This window comes from Scyliorhinus torazame, chromosome 15 (genome assembly GCF_047496885.1).
Source record: "Scyliorhinus torazame isolate Kashiwa2021f chromosome 15, sScyTor2.1, whole genome shotgun sequence".
NCBI classification, from domain to species: Eukaryota; Metazoa; Chordata; class Chondrichthyes; order Carcharhiniformes; family Scyliorhinidae; genus Scyliorhinus; species Scyliorhinus torazame.
In genome coordinates this window covers 185581809-185605117 of record NC_092721.1, presented here as the reverse complement: position 1 = coordinate 185605117, position 23309 = coordinate 185581809, and the positions used below count along the sequence as shown (strand labels likewise).

The following is a 23309-nucleotide window of genomic DNA, read 5'->3' as shown; positions in this document are numbered from 1 at the left end:
CTCCTGCTGCAGGATCTCATCCCCCTTCCTGCCTACGTCGTTAGTACCAATATGTACAATGACCTCTGCCTGTTTGCCCTCCCCCTTCAGGATGCCCGCACCCGGTCTGAGACACACTGGTCTGTTCCAATCGTCAAACAATTTATTGAGGTTATGCCAGTGGGGAGCAAGTCTCTGGGCGATCCAGATACTTCTCAATTTTTATACCAATTCAAACAGTTACTCAGTCCATCCCGGCTGGACACAATCCAATCATAATTATTATAGATGACATTATTTGACCTTTTTGGGCCAATGAAATTGATTACTCGGCATCAGGAGACTGTGTGATCACCTCAGGGACAGCTGGGGAATACCCATGGTCTTGTGACATCATCTAGACGCCCTTATCTGATGTCCTAGGGTCTCAAGCACACACAGCTCTCTTACCTTAACCCTGTACAGGCTGGTATCATCATCAGCATTCCACAAGGACATCTGCCCTAAGGGAAATATTCTGCTGCGTGTGCCTTTGTGTGAGACAGCCCATACAAGGAATGTGATCAAGCTGCTCAGCTAGATTCCCATGTTCCGTGATGCCTTACAAACTGTTAGATATGAATATATGTATTTTATATGGAAATACATGTGAGTAACGTAATATTTAACACATTTGCCTCTGCCCTAGGAAACCCACTTCTACAGGAGAAATTACATTTCATTCCGTCATCTAAATCATTAATATTGCGAATAGCTGGGGTCCCAGCACCAATCCCTGCAGTACCCCACTAGTCACTGCCTGTCATTTAGACAATGACCCATTTATCGTTGCTCTATTTCCGATCTGCCACCAGTTTTCTATCCATCTCAATACATTATCCCTAACCCCATGCACTTTAAGTTTGCATGCTAGAATCATAAAATCCCTACAGTGCAGAAGGAGGCTGTTCGGCCCGTCAAGGCTACACTGACCCTCCAAAAGAACACCCTACCTTACCCCCACCCCATCCCTGCACATGTTTGGACTGTGGAAGGAAACCGGTGCACCCGGAGGAAATCCATGCATACACTGGGAGAGTTTGCAAATTAAACCCAGCCACCCGAGGTCAGAATCTAACCTGGGTCCCTGGCCCCGTGAGGCAGCAGTGCTAAGCACCGTTTCCCTGTGCTGGCCTTATGTGGGACTTTGTCGAAAACCTTCCTTCTAGGAAAGCTACAAGGAGCAGAAGGTTGTTATGTTCTTTGTCTTATTCTCCAAGATAGCCAAAAATGTAGTTTTGACAAAGAACATAAAACTATATGTTTAAATCAAAACTAATTTCTTTTACACTACTTAACTTGATTAAGTTCGCACACTTTACGGAGTAACAGATAACAAAATCTGAATCGGTGATACAGCAATTAATAATCTCTCTAATATATAAAGTACACTCTAACTCAACTCAACACTATCCTTCTACATCAAACACTCCATCAGCTTCGCCCAGCATGCCTGGAGATGCAGCTTTTTATACGATCACTCAGTGACGCCATCTAGTGTTGATATACATGCAATCTCTCTTGTTAATCCTTTACTATACTTGGACTATACATATCATTACAGAGGTCTTAGTGGCTTCCAACAAATTAAATATTATTAATAAAAGATGCAAAAAAAAGGGCAGGACCGTGGCGCAGTGGTTAGCACTGCTGCCTCACGGCGCCAAGGTCCCAGGTTCGATCCCGCTTCTGGGTCACTATCCAGGTGGAGTTTGCACATTCTCCCCGTGTTTGCGTGGGTTTCACCCCCACAACCCAAAGATGTGAAGGTTAGCTGGATTGGCCACGCTAAATTGCCCCTTAATTGGAAAAACATGAATTGGGTACTCTAAATTTATTTAAAAAAATAAAAGATGCAAAACAGCAAGAACTTCAAAGTGGGAAAGAATTTGGTATGTACGTGGAGATCCCATATAGGGGACAACGAGTTCTATCTCATAGATGGATATGCATGGAAAAGGGGCTTCCTGATGGAATTTATAAGGTCAAAGCCAGGCTGGTGGCACAAGATTTTGAAGAAAACTTGGATGACCAATATGCAAGGGTAGATCCGCCTACGCCAGGAAAGGTTATTTTGAAGATCTTCTTGGTTCTGTGAGCCACAAATGCTTGGGAATGCAAGGCATTAGATATTAAAGCTGCTTTCTTACAGGGACATCAGCTTCAAAGAGAAATGTTTCTTTGTCCTCTGTGAGGGGCGTTAATAACAGAAAAGGTACTCTGGAAGTTAAATAAATGTGTATACGGGTTGAATGACACCTCAGAGTTTGGTATTTCTCAGTGAGGTCGGTCTTGTTAAAGTTGGGCTGCCTTCAGTTTAAAGCAGACCCTGCGATGTTTTATTGGCACCATGGGGGGGAAACATTCGGGCATCCTGAAGCATGTAGGTGATTCTTTTTGTGGGATCGTAGTGGCAAATTTGAAAACAGTTATCAATGGGCTTAGAATGGAGTTCAAGATTGTAAAGTCAGGCCTCTGGCGCATTCATATACACTGGGTTATAAATCGGGCCGAGTGGTTCACATGTTACTCTACATCAGTAGCCTTACTTGGAGAATATTAACCCCATAGCGATTAATCATGGTAGGGCCTCACAAAAGTAAACGGTGGCTTCTGAGACGGCAGCTGAATTGGTTAGCTAGGGCTGGTTGAGCACAGTGGGCTAAACAGCTGGCTTGTAATGCTTGTAGGGCAGCACGGTAGCATTGTGGATAGCACAATTGCTTCACAGCTCCAGGGTCCCAGGTTCGATTCCAGCTTGGGTCACTGTCTGTGCGGAGTTTGCACATCCTCCCCGTGTGTGCGTGGGTTTCCTCTGGGTGCACCGGTTTCCTCCCACAGTCCAAAGATGTGCAGGTTAGGTGGATTGGCCATGATAAATTGCCCTTAGTGTCCAAAATTGCCCTTAGTGTTGGGTGGGGTTACTGGGTTATGGGGATAGGGTGGAGGTGTTGACCTTGGGTAGGGTGCTCTTTCCAAGAGCTGGTGCAGACTTGATGGGCCGAATGGCCTCCTTCTCCACTGTAAATTCTATGATAATCCAAACAAGGCCAGCAGTGCGGGTTCAATTCCCGTACCAGCCTCCCGAACAGGCGCCGGAATGTGGCGACTAGGGGCTTTTCAAAGTAACTCCGTTGAAGCCTACTTGTGACAATAAGCAATTATTGACCGGAGGCCAGTTTTGATGTTTTAGAATTAAGCACTAAAATGAACAATCGCAAAGTTGAAGAAATTGTTTGAAATTGGCCGCATCCCACACTGTCGGTGAACACCAAAAGGGATTAATGGTTTCCTCCAATCTGAGTTGGTAATTATGCTTTTAGTTGTTAATGCTGTAGTTGGGACATTCAATTCCCAACGCAGAATCAGAATTAACAGCAGTAACTGATCTAATAATCGGACAACATGGAGCTGAATCTACCCAATTTATAGCATTCTAACTTCTGATTGTTGAATTAGGCACACTGACCTCTAACCCCTACCCAATTCTCTAGTCTACCCAGACTGCAATCAATTAAAGTCACTGAGTTGACGAGAACTTCCCATTTTACATTGTAATATCGCTGTTAAAACATCACAGATGGCTTTCAGGCACAAATGCAGCCAATTTCTGCACTGTAACAGCAAATGAAATATCGAACCAACTTTGGGAGCTGGGTGAGGAATATATCTTGCCCAGGACATGGGGTGAATTCCCTTGCACTTCTTCAAGTTGTTCATGTACCATGAGATGTTCTGTATCTACCTGAGGAGGAAAACAGGGGCTCACAGTTTGACACCTCCTCAGGCAATGCAACACCTTTAAAAAAAAAAAAAAATTTAGAACACCCGATTCTTTTTTTTTTTCCAATTAAGGGGGCAATTTAGCGTGGCCAATCCACCTACCTTGCACGTCTTTGGGTTATGGGGGTGAAACCCACAGAAACACAGGGAGAATGTGTAAACGCCACACAGTGACCCAGAGCCAGGATCGAACCACTGCGCCGCTGTGCCACTCTTTGGCAATGCATCGGCGCTGAGCTGAGGTGTCAATCTCGGTGATGTGCCCAAGCGGGGCTTGAACCCATGATGAGAGAGTGCTGCCAGTGAGGCAAGCTGGTACTTACCACTCTATTGGCAGCACGGTAGCATAGTGGTTTCACAGCTCCAGGGTCCCAGGTTCAATTCCCGGCTGCGTCACTGTATGTGCGGAGTCTGCACGCTCTCCCAGTGTCTGCGTGGGTTTCCTCCGGGTGCTCCGGTTTCCTCCCACAGTCCAAAGATGTGCGGGTTAGGTGGATTGGCCATGCCAAATTGCCCTTAGTGCACAAAAAAAGGTTTAGTGGGGTTAACTGGGTTACGGGGATAGGGTAGATACGTAGGCTTGAGTAGAGTGCTCTTTGTAAGGGCCAGTGCAGAGTCGATGGGCCAAATGGCCTCCTTCTGCACTGTAAATTCTATGATTCACACTGTCATGATATGCAGACACACACATAATGATATACAGACAAGTAGTTAATGGCCACAGAGAACAGGACATGACCAATATGCAGGCAGGACACTCAGGGGTGGGATCTGACTATAAAAGACACAAGGCACTCACACTCCGCGTCTTGCCACTGATGAACATCTAGAGAGTCAGTCAAGGGTGTTGTTAGAATCTCACACCACCACATGGCTAAGAGCTAGTCTGGTTCAGTCAGACAGAGTAACCGCACTGAAGTTAGCAGAGAGTCGAACTCACAGAGAACTGTGCTAACCGTGCTATTAGTTCAATAAACCTGATTGAACTAACTTCAAGGTCTGGAGGATCTTTCTGATCTAAGCTGCATCCAGTTGCAGCCAGTGTTAGACCAGTGTACCTAACACGACACACACATTCAACCATCAAAAACAAAATGACACCATACAGAGTCTTGGAAGAAATACTTTTATTGTCTCGCAGAAGATCTATTGGTATATTGAGATGACATCACCAACATTTGAGTATTATTCAAATTAACTATTAAGCCAGGATTAGAATATGGGAAAAGTAGAAAAAAAGATCACGTGGAACAAAAGAGTTTAATGATTTCTCAGTCCATCTGCAAAATGGTACTCTTCAGTTTTGTTTGGCTTGCAGTTGATATTGGTCACAGCAGGTGAGTATCATAACTGCAACGGAATACAGGTAGTTAATGGTGTTTTTTATCCTCCATATGAATATGGTGGAAGCCCCTTGACTCCGAGCCCAGTAATCTGAAAGACAGAAAGATGAGGCTCAGCGTTAAAGATTATATAACATCGAGGATGGACTCGAGTCCCATGGCGGTGCTTGAACCTACAGTGAGAGGCAAGTTGAAACCAACACTCTATTCACAAAGAAGCGACACAGTGCAGATTCTTGAAGAAATCGTTTTTCATAATAAATCCATTTGTATATTAAGATGACATTTGAGTAAGTGACGTTAGGCACGGTGATGGAGGAACAAATCACGGAATTATACATGGAAATATCGGATGTTAGAAAGACCCAAGTTTATATTTTAAACCCCGAAGATGGCTGGGAATGTACAGTCACTGACAGGAATGGCTGCCGGGTGATTCTCTCAGGGACAAAGGAATCCCTTGCTGTTTCCAGACAAGGTACTTCTAAAAGCACCCAAAGATTGATTGCCATCTCCAGTCAAGACAAAGGATCATAATGGCCACCCTATCTGCAAGGTTCCTGGGTTCTGGTCTCCACTTGGAATATACAAAGGAGGGGTTACAGGTTAGCTGGAAGCTCCTGTGTGTGCCAGGAAGATAAGCCTTTGGACGTTGGGTGGGTGATACAGTAGAAGCAGTACAACTGCAAAAATAACCATCTTTTGCCATTGAGTCTGCATCGACCCTCCGAAAGAGCACTCCACCCAAATCCACTTCCCAACAACCCCTTAGCCTCAACTTAACATCCCTGGACACTAAGGGGCAATTTAGCATGGTCAATCCACCTAACCTGCACATCTTTGAACTGTGGGAGGAAACTGGAGCACCCGGAGGAAACCCACACAGACACGGGGAGAATGTGCAAACTCCACACAGATAGTTTGCCAAGGCCCGAATTGGCGCTGTGAGGCAGCAGTGCTAATCACTGTGCTGCCCTTGAGTCTCTCTCATTTTCTGACTGTGGAAGTCAACGCAAGCAGCAAAAGGATCACAACTGGAAAGAGAACTGAATGATTTGACTGCCAAACCAATTATTCACCTGATGAATTCAACTCTACTGGAATCACATCGTAATGGTTGGACACTTCATCATCGACTCCTTGCAAGTCAAGGACTGTTTCGTACCCCTTTTTATTTTTATTTCCTACTTTTGGACTCATTTTTCACTTATTAATCTGTATGAATATATAGGCATGTGTTTTACCATTTTTTACTTGCTTTTTAGTAGTTAATAAACTCACTCTATCTTTAACTCAAGAATTCCCAGTTAAATTGGATCATTTATTAAATGTAGCTATTGGGTTTGGAAAAGGTACCCAAGGAAAAGAGAACCTTGTTAGATTAAACTTTGTTGCTCCCAGCAGAGGGGTGGGTGTTGGGAGGGAGGGTGAGGCATTGGATAAAGACAGAGAGCCTGTCCTTCCTCCTCACCTGGGTCTGTAATACTTTGGGGGCATTGTAGAAGCCAAGTATTTCAAATACAACTAGTATAGGTAAAAGATAGCTGTTTAAGCATAAATGTTGAGCCCCAGTTTTAAATACCCATTTATACAGCATAATTCACTTTTACTGAAGTCCGTTGTTCTGGCAAATGCATATTTTCAAAGACAGTGTGACATTAAAACAGCACAGTTGCAAGATAATTTGACACTGCTTGTGCTAATTGTCAAGGACAGGGACTGACTACACGGCAACATGAAGGCACCATTGTTCACAATGCAGATAACAGCTGGGTCAGAAAAGCTGATGTTGCACATTGAAGATGGACGGCTTGCCATCAAATCAAATGTGTTTGAGTCTAACCCAAACCAATTAGGATTATATTGGGGTGTGATTAGATGACTTAAGACAGATATGAAAGTGGTATAACTGAAAAGTTTCCGCCCGCCATTTTAGTGTTGTGCTGTGTTGTCTCGTGTGTTGTCTGTAGTGTATTGTCTTTGGGGGTGTGTGTTGAGGAGATGTCTTTGTGTTGTCTTTCTGTTAGTTTAGTGTTTTTTTGCCTTTGATTCTAGTCTCCATTTTGAAGTTGTCTTTGGGGGTTCTGTCAGTCTACCAGTCTGTGTCAGTGATGTTAGTCCACTTTTGACTTTGAGTTTGAGTTTAGCTGAAGATTAGCTTTCTCTCTCTCTTCATGTTTCATTGCCAGACTTTGACCTTCAAGTTGCTTTCGAGCTGTCTGCCTAAGCAAAGAAAGATAATGTCTGTAATTCTCTGAAAGTTTCGAATTGTCTACGAATTGCCTTTTAAATGACTTTCAAATTGTAATCAAGCGACTACAAATAAAACAATTCTTTTTTGGCACCTGAGAAGTTTATACTGCAAATTTCTGCTGAGTTCCAGTATTCGCAAAGTGCTACTGATAACCGAATAGCAGAGATGATATAAATTCCTTCAACTATACACAGTCGAATAATACAAGGAATCGAACAACTTGACATAGTCTACAAATAGTACAAATCTTACAACTTGTCGTATTGCGCCAGGACTTGATTCATCAACTAAGCTTCCCCCAAACTTGGCGTAGTTCGACAGGTTAAGATCCCTATAAATTAAAGATTCCTTCAGGCATCCCAGCCAGAGAGTGATAAATCGAGCACCCGGATCAGCAATCTTTATGGGAACGTCACCTGGGAGTGATCGTCACACATTTCATTCAATTGCAATCCATAAAATTAAATATCAGGCGCTGTGCACAAGAGTTGCCCGATCTGATTCCACCTGTTTTTGCACCACAGCCATGGATGAGTTTCTACTCATTTATCTCCTGAGCTTTCTGCTTTGGATAAGTATTCTACTAGTTTTACTTGTGTGCTAATGTGACTGTACCAATCTGTTTGGTACAAACATCCCATACTCGAGGCTACAGAGGGAAACATAGAAAATAGGAGCAGGGTTTGGCCATTCGGCCCTTCGAGCTTGCTCTGCCATTCAATATGATCATGGCTGATCCTCGATCTCAATGCCATATTCCTTCATTCTCCTCATACCCCTTGATGCAATTAAGATCTAAAAATTATCTATCTTTTTCTTGAATACATTCAGTGACTTGACCTGCACAGCTTTCTGTGGTAGAGAATTCCACAGGTTTACCACCTTCTGAGTGAAGACATCTTTCCTCATCTCAGTCCTAGATAGTTTACCCTGTATCCTGAGACTGTGTCCTATGGTTCCAGACTCCTCAACCAGGGGACACATTCTCCCTGCCAACCCTGTTAGAATTTTATAAATTTTAATCAGATCTTCTCTCATCCTTCTAAACTCCAGTGAATACAAGCCCAGATGAACTAATTTCTCCTCATAGGGCAGTCCCACCAATCCCAGTATTGGCCGAGTGAACCTCTGCTGCACTCCCTCTGTGGCAAGTATATCCTTTCTCAGGTAGGGAGACCAAAACTGCTCACAATACTCCAGGTGTGGACTCTCCAAGGCTCTGTATACCTGTAGTATGCTATCTCTACTTCTGAATGGATGTCATGGTGACTTATCACTTGTGTGATCTCACTGATGTCACCCTCATAGGCCAGCACATTGGGCGGAACGGTGGCGCAGTGGTTTAGCACTGCTGCCTCATGGCGCCAGGTTGCCGGGTTCGATCCCGGCCCCGGGTCACTGTCTGTGTAGAGTTTGCACATTCTCCCCGTGTCTGCTTGGGTCTCACTCCCAAAACTCAAAGATGTGCAGGGTAGGTGGATTGGCCACGCTAAATTGCCCCTTAAATGGAAAAGAAATTGGCAACTCTAAATATAAATTTTAAAAAAGATAGGCCTGCACATCATTGAGCATTAGAAAAATGCTTGAAATCACAACAGATTACAGATTACTCTTCTACATATCATGTATGTATATGGTGGACATTTGGTTAAGATCCTATGCCAGAAAATATTAAAATCGTAGAATTTTACAGCACCAAATCGTTATCAAATAATTATCCACTTTAAAAAAAAACTATTACAGATTCCACTTGCGCCATTAGTTCTGGCAGAGAATTAAAGATGGAAATTGATTCTGACCCAATTTTAGGTTCATGACCAGCAGTCCACTGACAGCATGTCGTGGCACGGTGGCTAGCACTGCTGCCTCACAGTGCCAGGGACATGGGTTCAATTCCAGCCTTGGATGACTGTCTACGTGGAGTATTCACGTTCTCCCAGTGTCTGCGTGGGTTTCCTCTGGGTGCTTCCTCCCACAATCCAAAGATGTGCAGCTTAGGGGGATTGACCATGCTAAAATTGCCCCTTAGTGTCCAGTGATGTCCAGGTTAGGTGGGGTTACAAGGATAGGGCCTAGACAGGGGACTCTTTTGGAGGGTCGGTGCAGGCTCAATGGGCTGAATGGCTTTCTGCACTGTAGAGATTCTATGGTCTACGTACCCCAACAGGCAGTGCCAAGGTCCAAAAAGTTCAGAATTATGAAACTTACGAGAAACACTTGTGATATTGCCAGCAATAACACTGTAGAATCCACCAACCTTAAAAATACCCCCTGCTTCCGGCTGCCTTCGTTTCCACTCTTCGTCCATTGCATCTGCTGCTGATGTGACATAAAGCTCAGAGTAATCCTTTCCTCCAAAGCAACAAGATGTCGTCTTGTCAACTGGGAGTTTCACTGTCTGGATTCTTTTACCTGGGGGAAATAATTTCATCGATCATATTTTGTTTTCACTTTAAGACTTCACTCTGTGGGTAAAATGAGGATTTAGATTATTTCAAGCTATGGATTAGTCGGCTGGTAGTGGATTTACTGAAGAATAAATAGGCTCGCAGAGATGCTAGGTCTTCCAATCTGTCATAATAAGTTACGAGAGAACACACCCATTGTCAATTTCCTTAAGTAACCTCCATGTGGTTTCATTATAACCCAATCAAATTAAGTCAACACACCTTCAGCGATGGCTACTCCAGCCACCCCTGCATTTAGGTTGGTTTAATCCCCATGAGTAGCTGCCCTTGACCCTGTATTAATTTTCAAATCTTACCCCTGGATTTTCCCTGTCATCTCTGCAGCTTCCTCCAGTCTTATTTATTGATCTTAAAAAATGTATCCTTTCATGGGGTGTGGGTGTCAGTGGCAAGGCCAACATTTGTTGCCCCTCCCTAATTGCCCTTGAACTGTGTGCATTGCTTGGCCATTCCAGAGAGCAGTTTAGAATCAACCACATTGTTGTGGGTCTGGAGTTGAGACCAGACCAGGTAAGAACATTTGTGATTTAGGTGGATTTTTACAACAATCGATGAGCACCATTACTGAGACTAGCTTTCAATTCCAGGTTTGTCCACTGAATTTAAATTCCACCACCTGCCATGGTGGGATTTGAACCCATACATCTCCAGGGCATTATCCTGGACTATTGGATTACTAATGTAGTGACATTAGCACTACACCCCATCATTCCCTAACACCCTTTATACCCCATTCATCCTTCAATCCTCAGACTTAAAAAAATATATTTTATTCCAAACACAATCAATAATTCAAACAATCAACAACATAAAAACCAACCAAGTTACAAACAGTTTGTCATTATCCCCCTTTTCACCCCTTAACTACCACGAAACCAACCCCCCCCCCCCCCCCCCCCCACCACCCTGCCTCCGCCCAACAGACCCCACACCCACTGGCAACAAACAGATCCTTAAATGGAGACAGAACGAGCCGCCACCTTACATAAAATCCTTCTTCTGACCCTCTAAATGTGAACTTAATCTTCTCCAGTTGTAAGAACTCCGCTATATTGCCCAACCATGGCGACACCTTCGGCAGCGCCGACGACCTCCATCCCAGTCAGATTTGCCGCCGGGTGATCAGAGTGGCGAAGGTCGCAACATCAGCCCCCTTCCCTTATAGTTGATCTGGCAGCTCCGAAACACCAAAAAACGCCACCAATGGGCATGTCTTTTTCCTCACTCCCACAATCTCTTTTTTAAAAATAAATTTAGAGTACCCAATTCATTTTTTTCCAGTTAAGGAGCAATTTAGTGTGGCCAAGCCACCTACACTGCACATCTTTGGGTTGTGGGGGTGAAACCCACGCAAACACGGGGAGAATGTGCAAACTCCACACGGAGAGTGACCCAAAGCCGGTATCGAACCTGGGACCTCGGCGCCGTGAGGCAGCAGTACAAACCCACTGCGCCACCGTGCTGCCCCACCCCCACCATCTCTGACAGCGTCTCGAAAATCAATGCCCAGAATCCCACCAACTTCAGGCACGACCAAAACATATGGACAAGATTCACAGGCCCCCTCGCGCACTTCTCGTATTTGTCCTCAACCTCCGGGACAATACACTCATACGAGCCCGAGTCACACGGGCCCTGTGCACCACCTCAAACTGTATCAAGCCCATCCTGGCACAGGATGATGTCACATTCACCCAGTGCATAATTTCCCTCCAGGCCCTCCACCCCCCCAAACTCTATCCCCAGCTCCTCCTCCCATTTCAGTCTTCTCCCCTCCACCGGCGCCTTCTCCGTTTCCAGCAACCACCCATAAATATCTGCAATCTTCCCTTCCCCCAGTTCATCCTGAGTCAGTAACTTATCGATTAGAGTATACTTTGGCAAATGAGGGGAACTCCTTTCGTATGAAATCCCGCACCTGTAGGTACCTAAATTCACTTCCTCTCAGCAGCTGGAACTTCACCTGCAACTCCTCCAGCCTCGCGAACCTCCCTTCTATGAACATATCTCTTACCCGCACTACCCCTTCCCTCTGCCAGCTCCTGTATGTCACATCTATCATAGGTATGAACCTATGATTCCCTCATATTGGGGCCAGTACCGACATACCCCCTACTCCAAAGTGCCACCTCAGCTAGTTCCATATCTTGAGGGAAACACCATGACCGGGCTGTTGGCATACCTAACTGGGGAGAATGGGAGAGGGGCTGTTGCCAGGGCCCTTATGTGCACCCTCACATAGGAGGCCTCCTCCACCCGCACCCATTCTGACCCCCCCCTTCCCCCCATCACCGTCTCACCTTCTCCATGTTTGCCGCCAATGAGTAATATAGCAGGTTTGGGAGCGCCAGCGCCAGCCCCCCCCCCCCCCCCCCCCCCCCCGCCCCCCCCCCCCCCCAATTGCTGTCTTCTCTGCAAAAATACCCTCTGGATCCTAGATGCCCCAGTCATGGGTCACCCAAATTCCCAGATACCGAAACCTTATTTTGGACAGCTTAAATGACAAGGCTCCCAAATTCTAGGCATTCACGGGAATACCTCACTCTTTGCCACATTCAGTTTATACCCAGAAAAGGCGCTAAACTTCCCTCGTAGGTTCATTATTATCCCCATACACTCCAGCGGGTTCAAAACATATAGCAACAGATCATCTGCACACAGTGACACCCTATGCTCCCTACCTCCCCTTTCAAAGCCCTTCCACTCTCTTGACGCCTGGAGCACAGTAGCCAAAGGCAAACAGCAGTGGGGACAGCGGGCATCCCTTTCTCATGTCCCTACGTGGTCCAAAATATCCTGAACTCATCGCGGGGGTGACAGACAGCAAATGCACCCACAGACTGAAAATTGGCCCAAACCCAAACTGCCCCAGGATCTCAAACTAGTACCTCCATTCTACACAGTCAAAAGTCTTCTCCGTGTCCATTGATATAATAATTTCCGGCGCATTTCCCCTAGACGGAATCATTACCACATTCAGCAGGCTCCTGGTGTTGCTCAATAACTGCTGCCCCATAACAAAACCTGTCTGATCCTCAGAGGCCACCTCTGGCACACACCCCTCCAGCCACCAAGCCAGCACTTTAGCCAGAAGCTTCACATCAGTATTTAACAGGGAGATGGACCCATAAGACCCACACTCCGCTGGGTCCTTATCCTTCTTTGGGATCAAAGAGATTGATGCCTGCACCAGCGTGGTGCAGGCATCCCACAGTCCAAGGATTTGCAGATTAGGTGGATTGGCCACGCCAAATTGCCCCTTAGTGTCCAAAAGATTAAGTCGGATTACTGAGTTATGGGGATAGGGTGGAGGCATGGGCTTAAGTAGGGTGCTCTTTCCAAGGGCCGATGCAGACTCAATGGGCCAAATGGCCTTCTTCTGCACTGCAAATTCTAAGATTCTATGATTCCCGTGGTCACTGAGTACCGTCGATTCACTTCTACAATGGCATCCAGCAACCTCTGTCTCTCCGCCTTCTCAACTTTGCCCCTGTGGGCCTTATATGATATAATCTCCCCCCAGACCACCACCTTCAACGCCTCCCAAAACGTGGAGGGTGAGACCTCCCTGTTCTGGTTAAACTGCACATTAGTCCATTATCAGCGAGGCCACCATCTCACAGAATTTCCTGTCTTCCAGAAGCGCCGAATCAAACCTCCACACGGGTCCCTGCGCTCGGCCTGTTTCGAACGTCATGTCCACATAATGTGGCACATGGTCAGAAATCACTATCGCTGCATATTCCGCCCCCACAATCTCCGGGTGTATTGATTTCCCCAACACAAAAAGATCTATACAGGACTTTACCTGATGTACATGGGAGAAGGAAAACTCCATGGATTCACCCCTCAGTCTGGTCCATAAATACCTCCAGTCCTCCGCCATACCTGACCTGACCACTGACTTGAGGCTCAATCTGTCAATCCTTGGGCCTAACATGCAATTGAAGTTGCCCCCCATTATTAGCTGATGTGAATCCAGCTCCAGGATGGACGCCAACGTCTTCTTAACAAAGTCTGCCTTGTCCTGATTGGCCGCATAGACATTTACTAAAACAATCGTCGCCCCACCAAGACCCCACACACCATCACGAACCTGCCTCCTGGGTCCCGCACATCACTGGCTACCACAAATACCACCCTTTTGCTAAGCAGGATTGCAACCCCCCTTGTCTTAGAGTCAAACCCTACCCATCTCTTTCTTAGCCGCATCTGGTCATTCACCCACAGGTTTGTCTCCTGAAGGAAGACAGCATCTCCCTTTAAACCACTTAAATGTGCGAACATACGTGACCGTTTCACTGGACCATTCAGCCCCCCCGTCACTATCCTCACCGAGGGTTTCTGAACCCGTTCTCGATTAAAGTCCGCCATCCCCACCTAGCTCGAAACTCGTCCTACCTCCAGGATCCACTCTGGTTCGGGCCCACCCAAAATGGCAGCCCCCTCCACTCAACCACAAAGTCACCTGCGTCTCCAGCACATTCCCCAAATGCCTCCCCCTGCCCCATCCCCCAAATCCCTCTCCCTAAGCACCATGCCTCCACCGACCTCCCTCCCAACTCCTACCCAACCGCTCCCTGCTACCTGCCCCTCGTCCCTCTGCCTACCTGCCGCAGCCTCCTCCTCCACGCTGCTTCCGTTTACTAGCATCTTCTGCTAGCATGGCCACTTCCACCTGGAGATCAACACAAAGAACCCCACCTAAACCACCCCTCACCCACTCTGCGTCCCCCACCTTCATCCTTCGGAAAGCCCCTACCAGGCCTCCCCTGCCAGAGAAAAAAAAAGACATTTGAAGATTTCTACCAGTAATTTTACAGATCAGAGTCCATAGGGCAGGAAGAAGAGATGGGGTGGTGCTTATTTGGGTTGATGCTTCCAGAGGTAGATGAGGGGAAGAAACAAGGATTGGAAGAGTCACTGGGGCTACAAGAAATAATGGAGGGGGTATGGTTGATACAATCCCGGAAAGCACCAGGGCCAGATGGATTCACTGTAGAGTTATATAAACAGTTTTTGCCAGAACTAGTACCCCATCTCCTGGCTATGTACAATGAATCAATGGCGCAGGGTAAATTTCCGACCATGCTCGCACAGGCCTCTATTGCGTTGATACCTAAAAAGGATAAAGCCCGACAGAATGTGGATCTTATAGACCCATCTCCCTGCTAAATACAGATATTAAGATCTTGGCCAGACATTTAGAACGGTGTGTACCGGAGGTGGTCTCGGAGGACCAAACTGGGTTAATTAAGGGGTGGCAACTAGCCAGCAATATTAGGCAGTTGTTAAATATTGTAATGACTCCAACAAGAGGAAGAGAACCAGATGTTATTATCTAGATGGATGCAGAAAATGCCTTCAACCAGATAGAATGGAGATACCTATTTGAGACCCTAAGGAGGTTTGGATTTGGACCATTATTTATAGCATTGAAACGGTTATTATATACCGCACCCACAGCAAGTGTGAGGACAAATGGGATGGACTCAGGGTATTTTAGGTTACATAAGGCAATGCCGCAAAGGTGCCTGAGGTCACCATTGTTATTCGCACTAGTGATTGAAACCCTTGCCATTGTATTGAGACAGTCCAGAGAGAGGAGGGACATTGTTCGGGGAGACAGAGTACATAAAATATCACTCTATGCCAATGACCTACTAGTGTACGTATCAAACCCGCTGGAGGCTGTGGACAAAATGATGGATCTATTAGGGAAATTTGAGAAATTCTCGGGATATAAGCTAAATCTATCAAGGAGTGTGGTATTTTTTGTGAATACCCAAAGAGGTTTTACCATTCAAACTGGCCAAAACAAGATTTAGATGCTTGGTTATACATATAACACATGACTGAGACACAACGCTCAAATGGCACTTGTCTAGTTTGGTTGAGGTAGTGAAAGGGGAGCTGAGGAGGCGGAATTCCCTGCCGTTGTCCCTGGCAGGAAGAAGATGAATGTACTACTGAGATTCGTGCATCTCTTTCGCATGATGCTGAAACTCCTCCTTGATAAAATCCATCAACTACTCCACAGGCAGTGGGGTAGGTGATGACAAAGCTCCCAACTCTGCCATACTGTCAGTTACTGCACCACAAAGATCCTCCACCTCTTCAGCCAAGGCTTTACTCGACTTTTACCGGGTGTCTTAACCCGCCAACGTTCCACTTTGGAGGGGAAACCAACTCCCTCCACTTACTCTGCGCCTTTTACAAACAAAGTGCCCATTAACTGGGCAGAAAGGGCAAAAACCGAAGCTTCCAAGCAGGAGCCACCTTGTGTGCGACCGATTAGCTCTTGGCCACCACTGGAAGTCCCGGTCCTCAGACGTTTGGGGAGCACGGCAGCATAGTGGTTAGCACAATTGCTTCACAGCTCCAGGGTCCCAAGTTCGATTCCCGGCTTGGGTCACTGTCTGTGTGGAGTCTGCACCTTCTCCCTGTGTCTGCGTGGGTTTCCTCCGGGTGCTCCGGTTTCCTCCCACAGTCCAAAGATGTGCAGGTTAGATGGATTGGCCATGCTAAATTGCCCTTATTGTCCAAGATTGCCCTTAGTGTTGGGTGGGGTTGCTAGGTTGTGGGGATGGGGTGGAGGTGTGGGGTTGGGTGGGGTGCTCTTTCCAAGAGCTGGTGCAGACTCGATGGGCCGATTTGCCTCCTTCTGCACTGTAAATTCTATGTTTATACCCTTCACCCACCAATAGTCACTTTGATCTTCTCTCTGCAACACCCTTCCTAAGCCCATCATCTGTCATTTGTTTTCTTTCCACCTTTGGAAACCTTTCTTTTTTTTTTTTTTTAAACGCACCTTTATAAATTACCCGCCCCCCCAAAGTTTCCATGGTAAGCATCCATGTCCCATATCTACATCTACTTGAGAAGTTTTTTGCATGATTGGAAATATATAAATTGGTCGGATTTTTACGATTAACTTACAGAATGAACTAAAGGTTTTACCATTTCTTTTGTCCCCTTCCTGTCTTTGAGGATCTCCTGGTACTTGGTATTGCAAACTATGCAAGTATCGTTAAAATTTATCCAATGTAGTCAATCAGAACCAGGGTTAAAATCTTTATAGATATACTCTATCAGGGATTGGGTGCTTGAAGTAATTCTGATGAACTACAAAGGGCCATTGTTGTTGTAATTATGGATTTGCCTTGGCTAGGAGGGATGTGGAAAAGTGTTACAGAGTCTGACATCGTGGTCTTGTACCCATGACCTTACCAATCCACCTGCTGCTCACTTCCCCTCATGCCAGTCTGTACAGATAAGCCCACCATGCTAAGGAATAACTGCAGAGGCCCTGTGGCAGCAGGAATGTAACAGACACGCCACCATTAATTTTCTTTTTCCCCAATTAAGGGGCAATTTAGCATGGACAATCCACCTACCCTGCACATCTTTGGGGTGAGACCCACGCAGACACAGGGAGAATGTGCAAACTCCACACGGACAGTGACCGGGGGCCAGGATTGAACCCGGGTCCTCGGCGGCGTGAGGCAGCAGTGCTAACCACTGGGCCACCGTGCCACCCACGCCACCATTAAAAATCACTTCTTGATTACAGATCCCAGAGCCCGTCAACCTGGCTGCAACCTGTCACGCCAACATTGGGCACTCCTCAACCATTTCTGCACTAGCCAAGGCCTTTGAGTGACAAATTGGCACAAGTGGGGCCTTGCAGGGAACTCGGACTGCAGCTGTGGTGCGCCCCAACCACATCATTGAAAACTGTCCCCTGACAGAATTCAGAGGAGGCCTCAGAAAGCTCAATTTAGCCATTGTGGAAGCTGTTGGCTGGCTTGGTGATTACTGCTAAAAAGCAAACCATGATGGGCGGCTCGGTGGCACAGTGGTTAGCATTGTTGCCTCACAGCGCCAGGGACCTGGTTCAATTCCGGCCATGGGTCAACGTCTTTGCGGAGTTTGCACGTTCTCCCCTGGTCTGCGTGGGTTTCCTCCGGATGCTCCGGTTTCCTCCCACAGTCCAAGGATATGCAGGTTAGATGGATTGGCTATGCTAAAATTGCCCCTTTGTGTCCAGGGATGTGCAGGTTAGGTGTGGTTGCGGGGATAGGGGAGGGAAGTGGGCCAACGTCGGGTGCTCTTTCAGAGGGTCGGTGCAGACACGATGATCCAAATGGCCTCCTTCTGCACTGCATGGATTCTATGGTTCTATAGTTCTATGATCGTCCGCTTGGTAAGTTACTGTTCTCAGTCAAGTTTTCAGGAGGAGTTTCCTCCGGAATTTCCAGGAAATGGAAAGAGATATTGAACATTGACTTGTGGTTTAATGTTGCTTGCGAATAGATCACCCTTATTACTAATCATAGCCTAACAATTGATAATTTGCTGGCAGGAGGATATTATGTGAGAGATTAAGGGGAAGAGAAAGTATAATTAATTCTGACACCAGTATTGAGATGTCAAAATAGTAAATGGTTGTAGTTTTCTGAAGCATGATACCGGACACCACTCGTTACAAATTGAATTGCTTTACCGGTTTCTGGATCAATACGAAGGACTCTTCCACCATTATAGCAGGCAACCCAAAGCTTCCCTTCTGCATCGATGCACTGTCCATCTGGAATAGCCTCCTCCTGTTCAAGCTTGTACACAAGTCTTCGATTGGCTACACAGTTATTTGAAATAAATTAAAGACCTTATTAATTGGAAAATAAATAAACCCTTTCCCAATAAAGAAATAGAAACTGATATAAGGCTTCCCTGACCAGGTTCTTCCCAGTACGGGGTGAAAGACCTAAGTTTACTATTTAGGTCAATTTCTCATGGGTTAATGGGATTATAATAATAGACAGAATAATTTGACGTAAATGTATTAACCAATGCACATTGTGAATAAAAGAATTTTAGTTGGGTAGGGCAGAATTTGACTTCCTCCACCAGGGGGGGAGCTGTAGGCAGTGGTGTGGCTATAAAGATTTTGCTTATCCTTCGCATCAGGCTTCCGTCCACTCCATCATCGCCACAATTTCACGCTTGGATGGACTATGGCAGGCCCCCAAGCCCTTGCCCCTATGGAGGCCCTTAAGTTGCCAAGTTTGACCACAAGGCCATTTCCCACCCAACCTCAAAATTCTTGGGCTAGTGGGAGGAGTTCGGGGGGGGGGGGGGGGGTGTAAACGTCTCCAGCATCAGCCTTCTTTTAGCAGCAGGCTCCTCCTCCCACAAACAGGTCTGGCACCTGCTGGTACTGTCTTCCTATCCTAGCCTCTCCACCAACACTTCCAACTCTGCATCCACTCCCCCACCCTCCCGGACCTCACCTCCCCTCCACACCCTGAGATCCCACACACTTACATGGTCCTGGATTCCAGGACTTAGGCTCAGGAGGTCTGCTTCGTTTTGCTTTAATACTTGATGAAAGGAGAGCACACTGGCAGACAGCACTCCCTCAGTACTGCACTGAATCCTAACCTGGATGATACAATCACCACCGGTTAACTGCTAGCTGAGCTAAGCTGACATGGCTTGGCAGGGCTGCTGTGAGCGAAGTAAAAAAAAAAATTGCACAAAAGTTTGGCTTTAAAATAGGTTTACCTATTGTGTTATTCACCCTGGGGTAACACAGACTGCAACTGGATGCAGTTGTACTGGAAAGCAGACACCAAACTTAGACGTTTATTCAATGCGATTTATTGAACTTCTGTAACAATGCACACAGCTTGCTGTGGGTTGACACTCTACTACTCTAAGTGTGCTAACTCTAACTAACTAGACCAGACTATCTCTGAGCCATGTGTAGAAGGTGCTAAAATGATATATACACCCTGACTGTCACTACAGTTGTCACCAGTGGAAAGAGGCGGAGTGCTGATGCCTCGTGTGTTTTATAGTCGGAAGCCCCCCTCTAGTGTTCTGTCTGGTGATTGGTTGTGTTCTGTCCTGTGTATTGAATGGCTAACCTGTGTGTCTGTCACTGCCTGTCTTTACCTCATTATGTGCATGAGTGCATATTATGACACCTGTCACTCACATAAGACCCCATCGCCCTCAACAAAGATTGAATATCAGTCATGGACTAAAGCAAGTAACATAAGCAGAGTTTTGCAATCTTAACGTGCTGCCTAAGACTGATAGGGCTCAAGTTCCAGCACAGAAATAGTGTTGAGTTTCCGATCTGAGATGTGTCACCAGTGAGGCACCAAGAGACCATCAGGCATTTCCCCCATTGGCGTTGCAGGAAGTGCCAGCCCAGTACTGTTCGCACAGGGAGGGTCAGGAACAGCCTTACTCTTTCTTACTTCCAGCCACCTATAATGTTCTGCAGAGAAACTGAGAAGACAAGGACATACTTTTCTAAAAAAAAATATACACATCAACACAGAATGGCTCAATCCAACAAGTGAATGTGTGCATTTTGAAATTCACTTACAGATTTTTCCTGACTGCAGGTTATAGTCAAATGCGTCCACCGCAAATGATAAGCTGTCTATATAATAGAAGACCTTGTGATCCGGTGACCAAGCCAGGCCGTTCGAAATGTCCACTTGGTCAAAGTGCTTAACCACAGAGTGATCAGTCTGCAGGGAATACAATGATCCCTGATATCTTTCAACCTCAGCTGGACGAATCTCCATTGCCATGGTCCCTGTAACAGAAGTCAGCATTAGCCCTGTGAACACTGACCATTGCAGTTTTCCAAATGAAGCAACCGCCTTCTTTCTGATCCGCATGCCAGCATTCCCATTATTGAGAGGGCAGGCGTGAATCCACAACCCCGTGCTCCCCATAGGGAAGTCACATTCACACAGAGTGTAAATGAGAGATAATGTAACCAAGGATCAGATAATAACTATTATTCACTCGGTTATAATCGTTAATCCTCATGTCTAAATGTCATGACGTAGCAAGAAAGGACACGTGGACAGAGTGGCTAGAAAGCAGCTGCTCCCCTTAGTTGAAGAGTCAATAACAAGGGGGTATCATTTTAAGATGAAAGGCAGGAGGTTTAGAGGGGATTTGAGGAAAACCCACCAGAGGGTGGTGGGAATCTGGAATGCGCTGCTTGGGAGGGTGGCTGAGGCAGGAAACTCATAATCTTTGAAAAGTACTTGGGTGAGCGCTTGAAATGTCTTTAACATCCAAGATTATGGGCCAAGTGCTGGGAAGTGGGATGAGTAGCTTTTGTTTGACAGTGCAGGCTTGATGGGCCGAAGGGCTCTTCTGTACTGTATGATTCCATGCCTCTGCCAGCACAAAACATGATTCAAAACTTGAGATATAAAACAAATATGTTTTAAGAACACATTTCTGAACTTCATTTCAAGTCTGTTATATAATCTAGATATTGGGTGAGACATTGATAGTCATTGGATAGAAAATTTAGCATCTTCACATGAACCCTAAGATTACAACGTAAAAGATACTATGGTTAAATCTCCTCAACCTTTTGAGTAGATTATTGCCCGAACCAGTTACTTTACAATGAAGAAGACCAAGGGCAGCCGATGCATGGGGACACCATCATCTCCCAAGTTCCCCTCAAGTCACATATTATTCTTTTTTTAAAAAATATACATTTAGAATACCCAATTCTTTTTTTTCCAATTAAGGGGCAATTTAGCATGGCCAAGCCATCTAGCCTGCACATCTTTTGGATTGTGGGGGTGAGACCCACACAAACACAGGGTGAATGTGCAAACTCCACATGGAGAGTGACCCGGGGCCAGGATCGAACCCAGGTCTTCAGCGCCTTGAGGCATCAGTGCTAACCACTGCGTCACCGTGTCTCCCAAAGTCACATATTATTCCGACTTGGAAATATATTGTTGTTTTAACACTGAGTCAAAAGCCTAGGGGCTGGTTTAGCACAGGGCTAAAGAGCTGGCTTTTAAAGCAGACCAAGGCAGGCCAGCAGCACGGTTCAGTTCCCGTACCAGCCTCCCCGAACAGGCGCCGGATTGTGGCGACTAGGGGCTTTTCGCAGTAACTTCATTTGAAGCCTACTTGCGACAATAAGCGATTTTCAATTTCAGGCCTGGAACTCCATACATAACAGCAGCACGAGAGCACCTTCACCACACAGGTTATAACCATTCAAGAGTTCCCAAACACAACTAGCACTGAGCAATAAATGTCAGCATTACTGCCATGTCTGAAGAATGATTTATTTTTAAAATTCTTACAATGTATCCCTTGCTGCGATTATAATTATCCCAATCCCTCAATCCTCAATGCTTGTATTGTTCTTTGGGTCAACTATAATGACTGCAAAAGAGGAGTTTTGATGAGGAAGGCCATTCAGCCCCTCTGGATCATTCTTCAAAAAAAAAAAAAGCCTCCATCTGCCCCCTTCACCCCCAAACCTTTAAATCTAAAGTACCTCGCCTAAGGTAGATTAAGGTAGACGAGATCAACACGGGGTAAAATGCTGAAATTCAATTTCAACTAAGCGACATGTGGACAGAGGTGGGAAATATAAAAGCAATGGATTGTGACAAACCTGAAAAGAAACGGCCAGCAGGATCCACTTTGCCATCGTTAAACCTGTTGTTTGCTTTATCCTGGTCGACCGAAGCTATTTCAGTAACTGTCTCCTGTTCCCAGTCCAGGAAGGCAAACCTCTTTCCAACTGCCAGAACGTACCCCCCGGATCTTCGAGGGACCACTGATCCAACAGGATCACCTGCGGAATGACAGGCACACACAACTCAGTAACGTAAAACATTCTTGGAATCATAGTGCAGAAGGAGGCCATTCGGTCCATCAAGTCTGCACACGACCCTCCAAAACCCAAGTGGAGCAACTGGAAGCCCTCTTCCAGAGAGTACAGTCTACTGCCCTGGTGATCAATTTCGCTAAAGCTAAAGTCACCTATCCAGCAGACGTATTGAGTCGAGGACAGATACTGCCCAGGGCCACCAAGGTACAGGCCCCAGCCCAGTTCCCCATTCCCATCACAAAACCGGAAACCATGAGGTTCTTGGGGGGGGTGAGATCTACTGCAAGTTTGCCCTGAGCTTTAGCACAATAGCCACCCACTGACTGACCCACTGCAGAAAAAATAGCAACGGTAGTCTGGACTGAGAAATGCCAAACACCTTTCGAAAAGCTAAAGGTTCCCACCACCCGTGCTTGCAGCCCGGGATTTTAACCAGGCATTTAAAGCAGGCATTGATGCGAGTGACAAACAGCAGGATGAATCCGGAATAGAGACATGATGCACTGTCAATTATGACGAGACGAGAGTAGAGAGTAATCAAGGCTTTATTACGCAGAGATGTGTGGCCTTCCTACAGCTGCTGCCGAAATGGCTGCAGCTCAGTGAGCACACACATTTATACTCCGCCTACTGGGCGGAGCCAGCAGGCAGGGATCTACCCCCGTACCTGTAGTACAGGAGCCTTACCGTATTACATCTCATACGTGCACTATATACAACAGTGGTGACTACCACATTCAACCCCTGTCAAA

The 23309-nt window shown here is 46.1% G+C and overlaps 1 protein-coding gene across 3 annotated transcripts in view; it reads right to left on the bottom strand.

Moving 5' to 3' along the window:
• Positions 1-4911: 4911 nt before the first annotated feature.
• Positions 4912-23309, bottom strand: part of LOC140392059 (regucalcin-like) — a 28912-nt gene continuing 10514 nt past the window's right edge. For all 3 annotated transcript variants that reach the window (XM_072477266.1, XM_072477268.1, XM_072477267.1), the window contains exons 3-7: positions 22339-22521; positions 20269-20484; positions 18373-18504; positions 9656-9810; positions 4912-5235 (exon numbers count right to left, since the gene is read on the bottom strand). In XM_072477266.1, coding sequence (XP_072333367.1) covers positions 5185-5235; positions 9656-9810; positions 18373-18504; positions 20269-20484; positions 22339-22521 — 737 coding nt within the window. In that variant the 3' untranslated portion in view covers positions 4912-5184. The remainder of the gene's footprint in view (positions 5236-9655; positions 9811-18372; positions 18505-20268; positions 20485-22338; positions 22522-23309) is intronic.